Source organism: Pomacea canaliculata, linkage group LG6 (genome assembly GCF_003073045.1).
Source record: "Pomacea canaliculata isolate SZHN2017 linkage group LG6, ASM307304v1, whole genome shotgun sequence".
NCBI classification, from domain to species: domain Eukaryota; kingdom Metazoa; phylum Mollusca; class Gastropoda; order Architaenioglossa; family Ampullariidae; genus Pomacea; species Pomacea canaliculata.
Window position 1 is genome coordinate 3,304,539 of NC_037595.1, and position 17,943 is coordinate 3,322,481.

General features: G+C 41.3%; 2 protein-coding genes across 4 annotated transcripts; both read right to left on the reverse strand.

The window, feature by feature from the left end:
• Positions 1 to 5,703: 5,703 nt before the first annotated feature.
• Positions 5,704 to 8,876, reverse strand: LOC112567280. 3 transcript variants are annotated; one of them, XM_025243911.1, is made up of 4 exons: positions 8,230 to 8,876; positions 6,810 to 6,930; positions 6,524 to 6,619; positions 5,704 to 6,059 (listed from the first exon to the last, which is right to left on the reverse strand). In XM_025243911.1, exons 1-4 carry the CDS (start codon positions 8,269 to 8,271, stop codon positions 5,977 to 5,979), a joined length of 342 nt encoding a protein of 113 aa, XP_025099696.1. In that variant the 5' UTR covers positions 8,272 to 8,876; the 3' UTR covers positions 5,704 to 5,976. The 3 variants fall into 3 exon arrangements, with proteins under 3 accessions (XP_025099696.1, XP_025099695.1, XP_025099697.1); XM_025243910.1 differs by having other exon boundaries at positions 6,810 to 6,966; positions 8,230 to 8,802; XM_025243912.1 differs by lacking the exon at positions 8,230 to 8,876 and adding an exon at positions 7,144 to 7,239 and having other exon boundaries at positions 6,810 to 6,966.
• A 2,271-nt stretch (positions 8,877 to 11,147) lies between these two features.
• On the reverse strand, positions 11,148 to 14,777 carry LOC112566435. Its single transcript, XM_025242636.1, has 5 exons — positions 14,587 to 14,777; positions 14,047 to 14,265; positions 12,466 to 12,619; positions 12,114 to 12,212; positions 11,148 to 11,724 (listed from the first exon to the last, which is right to left on the reverse strand). The coding sequence occupies exons 2-5, from the start codon at positions 14,086 to 14,088 to the stop codon at positions 11,666 to 11,668; spliced, it is 354 nt and encodes a 117-aa protein (XP_025098421.1). The 5' UTR covers positions 14,089 to 14,265; positions 14,587 to 14,777; the 3' UTR covers positions 11,148 to 11,665.
• Positions 14,778 to 17,943: the final 3,166 nt, after the last annotated feature.

The window sequence follows — 17,943 nt, forward strand, 5'->3', positions numbered from 1 at the left end:
GAGGGTGCGATGGCTGACATATTTGTAAGTTCTATGTCTAAGCCACTGGCGAGAATGAGTGAGTGACAGAATGATAGATCGTCGGAATAAGTGGAGGTGATGGAGGTTCTAGTATGTTCTATGTTTTGTGCGACGGGTGGATGGTTGTGTACTTGATGGGCAGTCCTATATGTATGTATAAATATCAACCGTATTGTAATCGAGAGCTGGGAAGAGTTTTCTGCAATTACTCCAGTTTCCTCCCAGCCTTCAGCTCCTCTCACAGTGCGAAATCACCTGTAGGTGGAAGCACATTCGCTACTAAAGCCAGCAGCCAAGCAAGCAAGTGTTGACAGGCAGGTGAGATGATAGCAAGCAGACGATTGCCTGTGTCGCGGTGAACCGGCGAGTGGCGCTGCTGTTGTCTGTGCGTTGGTGAGTCTGGATGAGGTGAGAATAAACATCTTTACAACCAACGAGGGCAGCGTGGACTACTTTTTCTGATGGACTGACACGCGCGGAGTGAACGACCTGCGAGCGAACACGGTCATCACCGGCGCCATGGTAAAGGTGGTGGTGGTGGTGGGGGGTCATCTGCGTCACACCATTCATATTCATATCACTGTTATCATAACACTGGGGCAGTCTCAATACCCGCCTCACCCGACACCCGTTCTACGCCTTGCTTTTCCGCCGCCACTAGATGCACCGACACTGTGTCTGTCACACACACCCACACACAATACGGCATGAACAGTCACACAAACTACAAACACACATACAAACATATCATAAACACACACACAATACGGCATGAACAGTCACACAAACTACAAACACACACATACAAACATATCATAAACAGTCACACAAGCTACAAACACAACATAAACATATCACACACACAAACACAACATAAACATAAGTGCATTCACGCATTCTTTGATGATGATGATGATGACGACGATGATGATGATGCAACAATCCCACTACTAAAACACTGTCTTTGACACATCATTCAAACATTTACGGTACAGCACCTATAAACTGTCCTGTGTGAGACAAGTACGCTAACAGTTTCCCTCACCTGAACCATCAGAGGTTCAAGAAACCTGAGGAAGGAGGGAAGGAAGGAGAAAGAGCCTATCAACAATCCATCATCAGTATCTGTGCTCTCACTAGGTGACTTGTATAGTGACCGCTGCTTCTGACAGTTGTTCTGGAGCTGACAGGATAGTGCAGGACATCAGGACACACACCCACGCACGTGATCACCCTGTGTTTCGTGGTTTACCGTCCATTATCATGTTATTGTAGAGTGAGCACAGGTCAGCCTTCTCCACGCTCTCCAGGTCAACCACTGTTTCTTCTCGCCACTTGTGTCAACACTCAGTCACCTGCCAGTCCCTCGATAAAAACACTGAACACTGCTCCTCTGGCGACAGGACTTGTCAGACTGTCAGCAGGCTGATGGTGTCTGTAGGTGTGTCTGTGTTAATATGTCGGGTTTTTTTGGTTTTGTTTGTTGTTTTTTGGGGGGTTTGCTGGTTCATTTTTTATTTTTTTTGTTTTTGCTATTTGTTTGAATTTGATTTGTTTTAGAGGGAATGAGTGGGAGGGCAATCAGATCCATAGTACAGTCTTGGAATAAGACAGACATTTTATGGTCTGACCGAAGGTGTTAAAACTTAAAGAAGTATGAATTCAGTGAGTTCGTTATTATTTTAATTCTCTGCGACATCTTGAAACCGATCATGACAACACGAGGAGACTGGGGCTGGAGGTATATAACACTCAAAGCACATTTACAGTGTTGCAGCTGTATACAAACAGTTTACTTTGCCTTCATTACTGTTCAGACTTTATTTTCATTTACATTGTCATTAACATCTATAAATGTTCGGGCTTTCAGGATTTCATGTTGTCAATAATCAAAGTCTGTGCAGTGAGCGGCTTGATGCATAGAATTTACAAGAATACCCCAACACCCACCCACCCTGACAGAAGGTCAACAAATCGCAAAATCGCAAAAAATAAAATATCAATACGAAGTCAATGTTCAAGAAACAAACACCCGACATTTCAAAATTCTTTATTCTGTCACCCTCTAAGGGGTATTGAGACATAAAATATATATATATCCATAAATGTTTACACACATTCCTGTCTTTGTTAACAGTATCTATTATTTACACGCACACACTCCCGGGTGGTTTATGACAGGTAATAATAAAACGATAAGAGACTAAGTGCAGAGCACATATCTCCTGTTGATGACTAGATGGAATTTTATTTTCCTGGCTTTTTTTTTCTTGGGGGGGGAGGGGGCTCCTTTCTTTTTGCACATCTTCGTTCCTCGAACCTGCTTTTTTCTTTTGTATTTTTGTTACGAAATATGATATGTTTATTTCGTCCATGTGGTTGTTGACAGGGCACGGTGTATGTTGATTCAGCCGCTGCGTTCAAATCCCCAATCCTCTCTTTTATTATGGAAGGGGTAAACATAGCATTCACAACCAGCAGCTTTTATCTACGTGAAGACGAGAAAGAAGAAGCTACGACATCAGCTCCCCCCTGCCCTCACCCAGCACCACACCCAAGTTCCTGTTGATACCCGAGGAGACAAACACTGCTACATTCTGATTGGCTGTTGACGATGAACGTGAGAGATGTTGATCCACAAACGTTACTGCGACGTAGAGCCTCCAGCAAAACACGTCGTAATGAAAACATATGCTGACCTGAAAAGTGGACCGCCGCCTTGCAACCTTTTGACCTCGTCTGCTTACGACATCGTAAATCTAAACTTAGAGGCTTTTTGCTCGGTAAGCCAGTACTCGGCGAGAGGACCCCGGGGGCACAGATACAAAAGCAAAGTGCAGGGGGATATGGAGGGGAGGAACCATTACGCCGAGAGCACTTTGATAAAGGGTGTATCACGCCCCTCCCTACTGGGAGGAGAAAGGAGAGAAAAATCTTTTCACCAACTCATATTTCAGGGAAAGGGAGAGGTTTAAGAGGTTTAGCACAGCTTATGGGCGAAGTATCTTCTTATAACCATATCGTTTTAACCATACTTCATTTTCTTTCTCTCTCTCGTTTTCCTTCTCATTCTCTCTCTATTCTCTCTATCGTCTATTTTCTTTCTCACTCTCCCACTGTCTCCTCCGCCTCTCTTTAGCTTCCAACCTGTTGACTGTCGCTGACGCCATGGACAACAATCACATCTCGTCTATTTCCTGGTTTTCTTCAAACCTCCAGCAAGTTCTCTATAATGTGAACTAATAGCAAGCTCACATAATGCTACTGTTCTTTGTTAAGAGGCGGTAGAGACCGTACATTCCTCGGGACAAGCATTTTTTTATTTTTTTTTTTATTTATTTTTTTTTAATTTATTTATTTTATTTTATTTTTTTATTTTTATTTTTTTGGAAAGGGTGATACCCATCTCATCTCTTCTAGAGAGTTAAGTACCCATTTAACATCTGGGCGACCGGTGCGCCACTCGGGTATCGAACCGATTAGTGCTAACCCTCTTCCTCGTGCACTTTCATCGCCGTCACCAGCACCCAACATCTCTCTTCTGCATAATAAGTCGTCTACCTGCTGTATATCAGCGATGACCGTCCCGAAGAGTATGAGCCAGAAAACAGACATCTGACGGCTGTCCACGAGGAACAGTGACAGTGTTTATGTATCATCATCTTTCGTCTTTGAAGCGACATCGTCACGCCGCCATTTTTTTAATTATGTGTGTGTAAGATACAGATGACTTGATGCGGAATCAAAATTCTCTTGTACATGTATATATCTAAAATATACACTGTATGTTATTGGAATAATGGATAGCACCCATCCACCCTTGTCCTAAATTGTAAACACATCTTCACAAGCTCGCATGCTACCTGTTTATGTTTTTGAGCTCGATAGTTGAATTCTGCAAGGTGGCGCCACGATCAGAGGACAGATATGTCACGGGCAGGTGACATGGCAGGTAACATGTGTGAATGAGTCAGAGTAACAAGCCTTGTTAAAAAGATCTTCATCTTCTTTTTATGTTTTAGATATTCGTTAGAAATAGTTATTTATGGATTCAGGGAACATCAGTCTCCAATGGCTGCAACTGTGTCGTGAGTACAGCCTCAAGTGTAAGCGGTGTTTAACAGTGGCATTGTGTGTGACAAGATACAACAGATTGGACACTGAAATATTTATATATCCCATATCCCAGTGATGTACATTTTATACACTATGTGTGCATATCTAGGTTTTATAAATATATACACACACGCGCGCGCGCAAGAGACTTTTGATTCCACATACCTACGAGTACATGTAAATATTTACTACTAATTCTGTCTCGCTCGAGCTCGTACGTCGCGAGAACAGGACGGAAGAAGTCTCGTGTGGTGAGACAGGCTGGTGGGGAGGCTGAGTGTTGTGTTTCCAGTCAACCGCAACCCGTGGCGCAAAGATGCCTTGGGCGTGTGAAACTGGGCCAAAAAAGAAAAAAAAAAAACCGGGTAAGACGACTGGGGTGGGTAGGGTGAAAGTGAGAGGAACATAGTGGGGTGGGGGAGAGGAGTGGTGGTGGAAATAATGGGGTGGGTGATGGATGGCGCTGACGGAAAGGAGCTGGAGAGGGCGGGAAGGCATGACGAGAGGAAAACAGAGGGGAGGGGTGGAGAATGTCAGAGGTTCTGCGATGTTGCACTACAGAAAGGAGACATTGACATTCCAAGTCAACACAAAACGTCTCGACATTTTGGTTGCACTCTAGCCTAACCGAGTTATTCACTCTAGCCTAACCGAGTTATTCAACTCCGTGGTTTTTAACTCCGTCAGGTAAAAAAAAATCCAAGGAAACAGCAACGATGAGCCACTTGTCGCCGGTAGCTGGCGATAGTGTGTGATATCAGCCTGATGACCCCACCCTAGCTTGTTGACTCAAATCTCGGTCATGTTTATTTCTTGAGCCATGAACCTTAACGGCCACCACCCCCATGTTGTTCCTTTCGCTGCTTCAGTGTTTACTTTTGGAGTGTTTTTCTTCTTTGAACATTCTTTTAAGCAAAGGATTGGGAAGTGAAAGTTTCTTTCCACAGCAGAGATTTCGTCATGACTAACTCTAAAAAAAAAAAAAAAAAAAAAAAAAAAAATTCTTTATCAAAACGGTATTAAAACATAAATTAGACTGGGTATCCAATATAACTTATTGAAAGTCATATCAATACGTACACACGCAGAGTACACACAGAGTAACAGTCTTTATACACTCTTACAATACCTATTCTAATGCTATTTTGAATCAGCTGGATAATTATTCTGTACTCAGCACAGTGACAACAACAATGGCAGTTTTTGCAGAAACTATTTATATCTCTAGAGCTCGTCGTTCATGAAAGTTACGTAAACCTTGCTTCAGTGTTTGTTCATTGTTGTTCTTTCTATACTGTTGAAAACCGTTTGCCATTTTTCGCCAAACATTTTTATGTTGCTTTGTTACTTTAAAATAATCATTGTCAAAAACTAAACGCAGAGAACATGCTTGCCCGCCATAGGTTGGTCCAAAGAAAATAAGCATGGTCTGGTCAAAGGGACACAACCCAAAACAAAAAATTAATCTCAATCACGAGTTGTGTCCCTTATGTTCCAAAGTCGAGGGCACATAAAAAATGCACGGACGTGTAATTTTGTGCAGTATAACAAAAAGGAGAGATAAAATTGTGTTTACTAAACGCTTTATGCCAAAAAGAAAGTGAAACAAATGAACCCTACATGAGCGGTGTAACTAACAGCAAAACACCTAGAACGGCATGCATGTAACACATAGACACCGACACACATACACTCACTCACAGACATGTCAGCATTCATAAATATTTGTATGCATATTTCAACAGCGCCGAGCCAAATCATCTACGTACAAACACGAATAGGACAACTTTATCAGCTGTCGTTTACATGATAGAAAGAACATTGTCTATCAGTCTAGGGTCAAGGTGAGAGAGACGTGCTCAACACAGCAGCCATGATGATTGCAGAAGAAACATGAGAAACTGAAACACGAGAGGCTTTGCCTGAAACAAACAAATAAACAGACAGAAAAAAGAAAGTATTAGATATGCTGTCTCGATTCCCTTTACTTTCAAATTTCTTAATTCCTCCTCCTTCGTATTCAGAAACTTTTTTCCACCTGTGTGATTGTGGTGACCCCCTTTGTCAGGTGTCCCCTTTGTTTACTGTGATGACGCTCAAGCTGCAAGTAATCGATGACGTAATTTGCTACTGATGACGATGACGATGACGTAATTTGTTAATTATGAACATGTTAGCGCAACTTGTGACGTAATGCACCGCCATTTTCTGACAGATCTGTAAAACTTTAACCTGGCAATTAAATGGACAGCAAATGCAGGAAGTTAGAAAGTCTACTACCTCTCTCCTCTCACACACACAGAGAATGGAGAAATAGTCTTTGTGGCTCAACAAGGACGTTCACACGACTGGATAATAGTATAAAACAAACGGTCTTCCTACTCACACTTCTGGCTGGAGATGAGTTTACAAGTTCCATCTTCGCACTGCGCATGCTCCACGCACTCGTCATTGATCACACAGTCACTTCCGATCAGTTTTCCTGACGAGACATGACAATAAATAAATGATGAGAAAATATCTTTATAATAGTTTATTTGATAATTATGTTAAGGAAATAAGATAATGTCGTTATCATTATGAACTTCAACACTGTATAGTATTTCTCCGAATGATCAAACGATCGAACGGATATGAAAAAGGACAGACAGACTAGAGGGCTCTCTACTCACTGGAGTGACAGACGGTTTCGCCATCAGTTCCGTAGAAGAGAGTTTTGCAGGCGCAGGCGAACTGGTCACAGTAAGCATTGGGGATGGAAGTGCACTGGTCAGGGGGACAGGCGTACCTGATCTGAGCCCAGCATGCATCTCGCATCAACAGGAGGACCTCAGTTGTAATTAGTGAAGATAATTAAGATGAGAACATATCAGTATATCCTAAAATGGAGTTCACACACATGATAGCTGTGTCATCTAAAGGAGTACAAGCCTGGCAACGTTCTTACTTAAAGATTACAAAGTTTGATCAAGCATTCGCACATATTTGTTCGGAAAAATAATGAACCTTTAACGGGACAAATTTGTCGCATATGGGGACTACGACAGACTGTTGTGTGAAGTTTCAATAAAACTACCGCCCCACTCCCACTCCCACCAGAAAAACCTCCAGAAACCATTCAAGGTTTTATAGAAACTTTGAAACATTCGTGCTCTCTCTCTCTGTGAACATAGCTGGAAACAGAGCATAAAGATGCAATCCTCGATAAGACACAATGTGTTGCTGCTGAATGTTTTCTTTGACAATCAGATGGAGTTTGCACTCATTGTCATTTCAAAAGTGATGGTTACCCATACAGTACAAACAAGTTTAGGACTTGCAATAATACAGAGATTTTCCGACATCAGTGCCAACAACACAAAACACAAGCTGTTAAAACCAACTCCGACAAAAAGTTTAAACAAAGATCAAGCAGCAGATATACAACATCGACACTTTCTACACCGGTCTTGTCTACAAGTAACATCATGACAAACAAACACTGACTTCATTTTATTTCGCATGTTTCTTTTTGGTTTTGACAACTGTTTTGTGTTCAATATGTTTTTACACTTCGAACTTTGAACCCGAGGGAGCTTGACTAGTGTCACGATCGCGTTCTTACTAAATAAAAGCATTAAAACCTCTAACAAACAAAAATCAAGGTAGAGTGAGGTGAAGTTAACTAATATATCTATTATTTCTGTCAAATTTCAATTTATTTATTTAATTCCCTGTCACTCTCTCGTTAGTCCTGTGTACAGCGGCGATACTACTGAGGATGGAGCCCGATAGTTTTGTATTTACATGATCGTCAATATTTAACTTTCTTATTTAATTATTAAATTGTTGCCTGCATCGGTGAGCACCGTGCAGTCGATGTGTCCCTACTCCATATAAATAAAAAATAAATCTCTGTGCTGGGAGAAAGAGAGATGTGTGTGTATTTAAAGTTTAGGGTGCATAGATTATTGTGTCTCCATGTTAAACACTGCCAGCGCCCAGAACTTTGTGACTTGTCGATTCACTAAACACGTGCGACAGAGATCAGTTCAGAAAGTTTCAGAACCGTGCCGTTACTGGATGTTCAGGAACAAAGATTATTTCACTTACCGCTGCACACAACATGGCGGACACCCGCCCGCACGTCGCCATGTCCTGTAATGACGTCACACGTGTGACGGAGGAACGTGGAGACAGTGGTCACCTCACAGGTAGACGTTATCGCCAAGGTGTGGTACCGAGCGACTGTGGTCACCGCACAGGTAGACGTTGTCACCAAGGTATGTTGTGGACAACGCACTTCTGCTGGTGGAGAACTTTGATTGGTGGAGCTTCTGTAACTGATAAACTTTACGTACAACCTTAGAAGACCCGGATGTGTGTGTGTTGTGGTCAGTCTGTCGTTTCTTAGCAAGCTTTGTCTTTATTTGTGGCAGTCACACACTCCATGTCGACTTGTTTTGCAAGGTCTTAATGACTCATTACTTCCTTTCTCGGAAATAAAGTAGCGATAAGAGCAGAACATTCATTCATGTAGAAATAGCCTCTTTGTCCGAGTGATCTTTCCTCGCAGGTGTCTTCTTCACACTCCCTCCATCTTCTTCGTTCCCACCCCATAATTTTCCCGGCAATAGTCAGTGGTATTATTGTTTTAGGACGTTATCGCGAGTTTTAACGAAAAGAATTTTATTTAAAACCTAACGGTCCCAGGGGAGGGGTGCAAATATTGTGTGAGCTGGTTGCAGGTACACATTGACTGCACATTAATAGGTTGTTTGGGATTTTTTTTTTGTTTGTTTTGTTTCTTTTTTTTTTTGTTGTTTTTTTTTTTTTTTTTTTGATAAGAAAGGTGACTGAAATGAGGAAGGTCTGGGCTGCCTTGGCTCTTGTCCAGAACCCGTGGGAGAGCAGAAATGGAGTAGGAGGGGAATTTTTCTCTCTCACAGGCTGTTCTCTCTCTCACACACACACGCGCGCGCATTTCAGACCATTTTACAAACCATTTTGCCGTTCCTTGTTGCGAATCAATCAATACAATAATTTTATTCATTTCTCCACAGTGTAAGTGGTCTATTAAACTGTTAATCTATTTAATTACATGTGTCTTTAACAAAATAATAATAAAAACATAAATATAAATACAACATAACAAGCTTTTCTTAAAACCCATTTGTGTATGCCATGTTTCCAGTTCTGCGCTTTGTTTATTCCTTGCTGATACACTTACGAGTGAGGTGGGGGAGGTGAGTACAGAGGGGGAATGCACTAGCCAGAATTGTCCCCCTTAACACACCCCAGACCCCGCACCTGCCGGACCCCCCGTCACGTCCCTGACCTCTAAACTCACGGTTGTAGTTTATTTAAATAAATTAATTAACCACCTGTTACTGTCCTTTGCTTTTTGCCAGAAATTCTGATTTTACCCAGGTCACAGCACGGAGAAGCATAGCAAGAAAACGTGACTATCTCCAGGTCACGTGAGGTCAAGCTGGGTCACAAAAGGACGGAAACAAGAACTACATCGCGGTACTTTTCTCTGGGGACGATCCTGTCATCAAAATTGACAGGAATTGAGACAAAATTAATTTAGTTCATAAACTTTTTAAATTTTAACTTTCGGTTTTAAAGATTTTATCTACTGCTTTGCAATTTTGCCAGTTTTTTTAATCTCCCCCAGAATGTCAGATGATGTCAGTGGATACAGCGGCCAGTCAAACAGTGTTAACTGAACATCTTCATATGCGTTTAACACGAACTTCCAAACTAAATAATAATAACAAAAACAACAAAGTTCATTTGTATAGCGCCTTTCTCCACCATTAAAGGCAGGCTACAAGCGCTTTACTAAAGAGAAAAACACAAACATTCAGCTAATGGATGCTGGTCTCAAAAACAAAAAGTTTCAGCGTTCTTATCATTACGCCCACTCCATTCCCGCCAGCACCGGACTGTAAAGTTGATATTCATAGAGCAAGTATCGGTATAAGCAATGTCTGGAATGTCAAGTGTAGGGCAGCAAAACGAAAAATTCGTCAGAACACCAGATTTGAAGTTTGAGGACAACACAGGTGAGAAGAGAGCATGGTCCCGGCACTAAAGAAGCGAAGGCGACAGCAGTCAGCTACACGCAGTATAGATGAAAACACAATTTGAAAAAAAAAATTAAATAAAAAATCGCGTTTATACACCTTCGTGAGATTTGTTCTTCCGGTGTGTCTTCTCAAGTGACTGTTCTTGTTTAGTAAGATGGCGCTGAACTTGTTGGTATGCTTCTGTTGGAAATCGAAGACTGAGTATATATATATATGACTTTCCATCATGTGGCTCTGTTGGTAATATTTGACACCAACAGCTACTTGTGTAAGGCAAGAGATACGTCCTTTTGACCTGGGTCGATTTGACTTTTGATGTTGGACGATATGGCGATCATGGATTTGTGACGCGGCAACGGGGTTAGTACCCAGGATATCTCCCGCCCGCCTAAAATATCCGTGGACCACTATATTGAATGTAGGACCGTGGTTCGACTAGTAGCTCTTCAATCACAGAAATAAAGAAGAAAAGACAGAATAAAAGAAAAGAGTGTAACTAGGCACCTCGCCCCCCTCACCCAATAGACTGGGAGCCACGTGCCTTTGTTACATGGGACACAGAGAGAGAAAGGTTTAGGGGAGAAGATAGCAGTGGATGAATAACACAAGACAATGAGTCATAATTATGAGGTTCTGCCGTTGGGCAGCTTCCTTCATCACTTGTCTTCATCGCAATTTCTGTTGGTCAGTTTATGGCGTGCTCAGCTTTTCCGAAACAAACGTATGTTGGCCACTTTGATAGGAATAACTGACACGAAAATATGTATGTACTTAAATATATGTAAATTCAATAAGTTATAAGTGCAAGGGTTGCATAGTTTAATATCCATGATTTTTAAGCACACTTTTGAAATAAGCGAGGCATAAACCTCTATTAACTGTTTCTGATATAAACGAAACATAACTACCGTGTTAAAAAAAAACAAACATGCAAAATAGATTGTAACAAAGTTTTATGAAAGTTTATTTTTGATTGATAAATCAATCACGCAGTTGTTATTCAATTAATCAATCAATACGCTTGTCATGCTAACAACGATTAAAAAGTTATTAGAAATATAAAGAAGTTTATTTAGTAGTAAAATTATGACCCTTGACCTCCAGCAGTCTTAGTGTCATGTTGTGGTACAATCCACAATACTTTGTGTCATGCTGTACCCCAACTACACTAAGATAGATGTTATGGATAGAAATAAAATGTCACATAATCACAACGAATAAGTTGATATTGAAAGATTGGAGTCGTAAAAAATACATGAAACAAATGTCCAGCTTGTAGAGAAAACTACAAAAAAAAAAAATGTTCTTGATTGAAGGATTGGGCTGTCTAAAAGGAAAACAATAATCTCATGAGGATCATATTAATTATCCAAATAAAAGGTCATGATTAAAGAAAATAATTGAGAAGTAATGGAGTGAAGTATCAGCCACGTCTTCAATGTTCAGAGTGCAGTTCAGTTCCGGTTCACCACAAGGTACAGCAGGAACATTGAAATCATCAGAAGTTTGTCTCCTGTGGAAACAGAGGTATGTGAGCCAGTGTTGTTGTTTGTCTATGAAACAATTTAAATGCAAAAAATATACATTTATCTTGTGACCTGCGTAATCGCTGCATAAAGATGGTATTTTTCTGTTCAACAACATTTGCTGGCTACGTGAGGTGTAAAGACTACACTCATTTCCAGGAAAGAGTTTTGTAAGGGTTTTGTCAACTCCATTTTTGATAGAATATAGTAAAACATGACATCTCTGGAGGTTTCCAAAAATTTTCATAGATACTTTATGATTCTCAATCCAGACTTGAATATACCAAGACAAAGTGCGCTTATTTAGATTGTTTACTTTGCTACACGGAGCAGACCGTTTAGAAGTCACACAACATTAATGTAAGACAAATGTTACCAGTCGAGGCGTTACTAGCAGAGACGCAGTGACCACCTTCGCAGAGACTGGAACCCTGACACTCTTCCTTGCTAGTGCACACCGCTCCCAAACCCTTTTCTGCCAAGGAGAATAAACAGCAGCGTTTTAACAATGACAGCTACAAAAATCTTTCAAGACGAAAGAGATGATGATGATGATGATGATGATGATGATGATGAGGAGGAGGAGGAGGAGGAGGAGGAGGAGGAGGAGATGGATGGATGGATGGATGATCGAAGATGAGGATGATGATGAAAGAATAAAGAAACGGAAAGATACGCAGACAGACAGTCAGAGGAATCGAAGCTTGAAAATCGAATCGAAAACTTACTAGCAAGACAGTCGCTTCCATGGTCATTATAGAAGCCTTGTTTACACACACAAGTACCGTTAGCACATTCGCTGTTGGCTATGACAGTGCACCCTGCAGTAGGACACACTATTCCTATCTGACTGTCACACGGCGTCAGGATGCAGACGAGGACCTGTAACAAAGTCTCATAGTATAGTTACGTAGTGCGACTGTATTCTAAGTGGTTCATCGTGTCTAGAGAACTTAATGTATGGCGCACCTTTCCTTCAGCCAGTATAAATCAGTTGTTTGTATGCTGGCTGGAGGGGAGTACAGGTGGAGGGTGAGTGTACCTCCCACAATCAATCACCTACATATTATATGCCGGGTGTGCAGGAGTAAGTGCGGGAGGGTGTGATTGTCCAGTCTATTCCGGGTGAGCCTCGGGTGACTTTCTGCTCAACATCAATGACACTCGTTACCAGACTATGGTGCACCCCACCTCACCCAAGCTTTCATAACCAGACATCCTGACTATGCCAGATGAACGTGCAGTCAGGCAATGTAAAACAGTCCTGTTTATAAATGATACCCAGATAAAAAAAAACGATTAAGCAGGGTCAGTTTAAAACAAAACCAAACCGCTGTAGAACCAGGAACTACATTGTGGTGTCTTTGTGTGACGACAACCCAGGTACCGACCTTCACACACATTAGGATCGACACATGTCTCAATCTTTGAGTTCAGTGAAAGGTCAGAGTTGAGCGTAAAGAATATTATTGTTTCATTGTTTCCATTTTTTCAGTCGTAATAATGATCTTTAAACAATATTGAACATTCTTTAATATCTCTCTTTCACTGCAGTACGTAAACTATTCCTTCAGTACTATAATATGAAAGTTCTCACTAACATCTAAATAACCGGCAAATATTTCCCTACCATAAAACACACACACACACACACACACACACACACACACGCACGCACACCCACACACTGTTATGCCTCTTCTATAATACAACTCAGTAATAAAACTTTTCTACTCAATAATAAAATTTCAAGTCAGTTAATTCAGATACATTCAATAATATAATTATTTTACTTCATCAAACCTAAAAATCTAACTTGCCTTAACTTTCTCACTACGTTACATTTGTCTAGTCATTTTGGTTTGTTTGTTTGTTTTTTTGTTTGTTTTGTTTGTGTTTTTTTTTTTATCTAGTGCAGAACGTCAGGTCATGGCTCAGTGGATACAGCAACCATCACAACTCTGTCAAAACATTGTGTATCTCAGACAAATACATTCCACTTACAGAATATTCCTACTTCACCCCCAGCAACAGCTGGAAGAGTCAGTAAAATTCTCAGTGATACTGCACTGGACACAGTATCTAATAATCTCTCTCCTCAACTCAGTTAAATTAACTTTGTCTACGTGTCTGCGAGTTTTCTTCGTGATAGAAAGGATCCTGGCCATCACCTGTCTGTAGATAGAACACTGTGTACCGAGGGTGTTCAGGTTTCTCGGTCTACTAAGTGCAAACAGCAAACCTATCAATGTCCTTCTGAAACTCTCACAAAGGTCTTGTCGATGGAGGTGCCAGAGAGAACAACTTACCGCCGCACACAGCAGGGTGGACAGCTGTCTGCACAGAACCATTTCCTTCCTCTACCTGTAGATGTGGTCACCAGGGACACCTTCACAGTCACTGTCGCCGCAGCACCAGGTACCTGACAGGTGTGTGTCAGCCTTTTTATAATCACACCTATCTGCTGGCGGACAACTTTGATTGGTCGAGTGGACCACCCGGAACTCGCAGCAGGTGTGGCTGATAGTCTCTTCAAAGGAATGGTACAAGACAATACATTTTTTTTTTATGATAACAAACATGGATTTCTTTCATTTAAATATACAAGAAGGATTTTGTCATCTCTCTCTTTTTCTCTCTGTCTCTGTGTCTCTGTGCGGTCTAAAATTCCAGACAAAAACTACTTCGCATAACTGTTTTGCTACAGAAACCTGGTACGCTAAATATTAATTAACTAATTCACAGGATATATGAATTCATATTCCACATATTTAAGTATTTACTAAGTGACAACCCTGACTTGTACCCAACATATCGCATGTGTTTTTTCTTATCGTTTTTGTCGTCACCTTGTTTGTCGTGGCTGGCGCTGTTTCTATTCCGGGTGATCACGAGAATTAAGAATGTTTTCGCTCCTTATCAGCAACTTCTCAAAAATCGACTGTAAAAGGAATCGTTAAAACAGCTTATCTCTTGTGCTAACAGTCACCGTGGCCCAATCCCAAACACCTTTGACTCTTTTCATTCCTTGCTTTCTTTCCTACCGTTCATTCCACCAATCCGTCGTCAACATCATGTTGCCATGTCGTCAGACCATCCCCCAGAACTGACCCCAGCGCGAGTACTTCGTGTGAGTGCTAACCTTCATTTATTTCTTTTGTAATCATCCTAGTGGTTGATGAAATACCTGGTGTGACTTGCGAGTTCGCTCTAATCCAGTCTATATTAATGATGGGTAGGGGGGCTGATAAAGGAGAGAAGGGGAGGTCCCCGGAAAGGAGGGAGACAACCAAGGCCACGTTGGTCTCAAGATCGTGGGACAGTGCTGACAGTTGGACTGGGGGACAGTCTCTCAGTCTCAAGGTTAACCACTTTCCTGAATGCAGTTAAATCGATGTGAATGTTATTGAAAACTTATCATCTACTTTTTTTAATATTACCATCTCCATCACCTACCCACCACTCTACATTTTCTTCACGAGAAGAATTCATGTTGACCAAAAGGTAGGAAAGGGATCAAATAGGGTAGATCATCTCAATTTTTGTCAAATTGCTGTAGAAAATGTGAACACCTTGTGTCCTCTCGGCTGATGTAGTCATTTATTTGAGTTCTGTTTCCTATCTCTGTGTGACTGGAATCCTGACACTCATCAGTGCACGCCGCTCCCCAAACTTTTCTGCCAAGGGGAATAATCAGCAACGTTTTAACAATGACAGCTACAAAAATCTTTCAAGACGAAAGCGAACGGAAAGACATATATACAGACAGACAGTCGGAGGATTTGAAGCATGTGAGACACTTTCTAAGAACACGCTGTTCCTATCTGACTCTCACTCGGCTTCAGGATGCAGACGAGGACCTGTAACAAGAGGCCGCCAGTCTGTAACATGTCCACCATCACACGATTGCAGTGTATCCCCTTATCTTGTGTGCTTTGTGCGAGTCTAATAAAGATAACCACAAAGACTCATAGTTTAGTGGTGAATAGGGACTGTATTCTAAGTAGTTCATCGTTTCTAGAGTACGGAATGTATGGCGCACAACCTTTCCTTCCACCCTGATAAATCAGCTGTTTGTGTGCTGGCTGGAGGGGAGTAAAGGTGGAGGGTGAGTGTACCTCCCACAATAAATCACCTACATATTATATGCCGGGTGTGCAGGAGTAAGTGCGGGAGGCTGTAATCGTCCAGTCTATTCCGGGTGAGCCTTTGGTGACTTTCTGCTCAACATCAATGGCACTCATTACCAGACTATGGTGCACTCCACCTCACCCAAGCTTTCTTTATCAGACATCCTGACTATACCCAGATGAACGTGCAGTCAGGCACAGTAAGAAAATAAATAAATGATACCCAGATAAAGAGCGAATAAGCAGGGTCAGTTTAAAAACAAAACCAAACCGCTGTAGAACCAGGAACTGCAATGGAATATCTTTGTGTGGGGACAACCCAGGTACTGACCTTCACAGAAATTAATTATGATAAGACGTTCAAACAATATTAAACATTCTGTAATATCTCTTTCACCGCAGTGAATAAACAATTCGTCCAGCAAACCTGACAACGTCCTTCTGAAACTCTCACAAAGGTCTTGTCGATGGAGGCGCCAGAGAGAAGACTTACCGCCGCACACAGCAGGGTGGACAGCTGTCTGCACAGAACCATTTCCTTTCTCTACCTGTAGATGTGGTCACCAGGGACACCTTCACAGTCACTGTCACCGTAACACCAGGTACCTGACAGGTGTGTGTCAGCCTTTTATAATCACACTCAACCCATCTACTGATGGACTTTGATTGGTCCGGTGGACCACCTGGAACTCGCATCTTGCGTAGCTGCGCATCTCAAGTCGAATGGTACAAGACATACGTTTGTTGTTTTCTTTTATGGAATAAGCAAGTGCTTTTATGTATTTCTTTTTAAAAATGTACAAGTAAGAGATTTACGATTTTTTTTCTTTATCTCTCCTCTCTGTGTGTGTGTGTGTGCGCGCGCGTAGTTTTATACTACAGATGATACTCTGCCTTAGTCTTTAACAAAATAATGATAAAAACATAAATATAAATACTACATAAGAAAACTTTTCTTAAAATGAAGTCGTATGTGTCATATTTCCAGTTCTGCGCTTTGTTTATTCCTTGTTGCTTCACTTACGAGTGAGGAAGGGGGAGAGTACAGAGGGGGGATGCAGTAGACAGAGTTGTCCCCCTTAACACACCCCAGACCCCGCACCTGCCGGACCCCCCCCCCCCTCCCCGTCACGTCCCTGACCTCGAAGCACACGGTTCAAGTTTATTTAAATAAATTAATAAACCACCTGTTACTGTCCTTTGCTTTTTGCCAGAAATTCTGATTTTACCCAGGTCACAGCACGGAGAGGCACGGCAAGAAAACGTGACTATCTCCAGGTCACGGTGAGGTCAAGCTGGGTCAGAAAAGGCCGGAAACAGAAACTACATCGCGGTACTTTTCTCTGGGGACGACCCTGTCATCGAAATTGACAGGAATTGAGATAAAATTAATTTAGTTCATAAACTTTTTAAATTTTAACTTTCGGTTTTAAATATTTTATCTCCTGCTTTGCAATTTTTCCAGTTTTTTTAATCTCCCCCAGAATGTCAGATGATGTCAGTGGATACAACGGCCAGTCAAACAGTGTTAACTGAACATCTGCATATACGTTTAACACGAACCTCCAAATTAATTCTACTACTAATAATAATAGTAATAATGACAACAAAGTTGACGTATATATCTCTTTTCCTCCACCAGGCGGGCTTTAAGCGCTTTACTAAAGAGAAAAACACAAACATAATGCTAATGGATGCTGGTCTCAAAAACAAAAAGTTTCAGCATACTTATCATTATGCCCACTCCATTCCCGCCAGCACCGGACTTTAAAGTTGATATTCACAGATCAAGGATTGGTATAAGCAATGTCTGGAATGTCAAGTGTAGGGCAGCAAAAAAAAAAAAATTTGTCAGAACACCAGATTTGAAGTTTGAGGACAACACAGGGGAGAAGAGAGCATGGTGCTGACACTAAAGAAGCGAAGGCGATAGCAGTCAGCTACACTCATTATAAATTAAGATACAATTTGAAAAATTTACATGAAATAGAAAATCGTGTTTATGTACTTTGTGAGATTTGTTTTTTCAAGCAACTGTTCTTGTTTAGTAAGATGGCGCTGAACTTGTTGGTATGG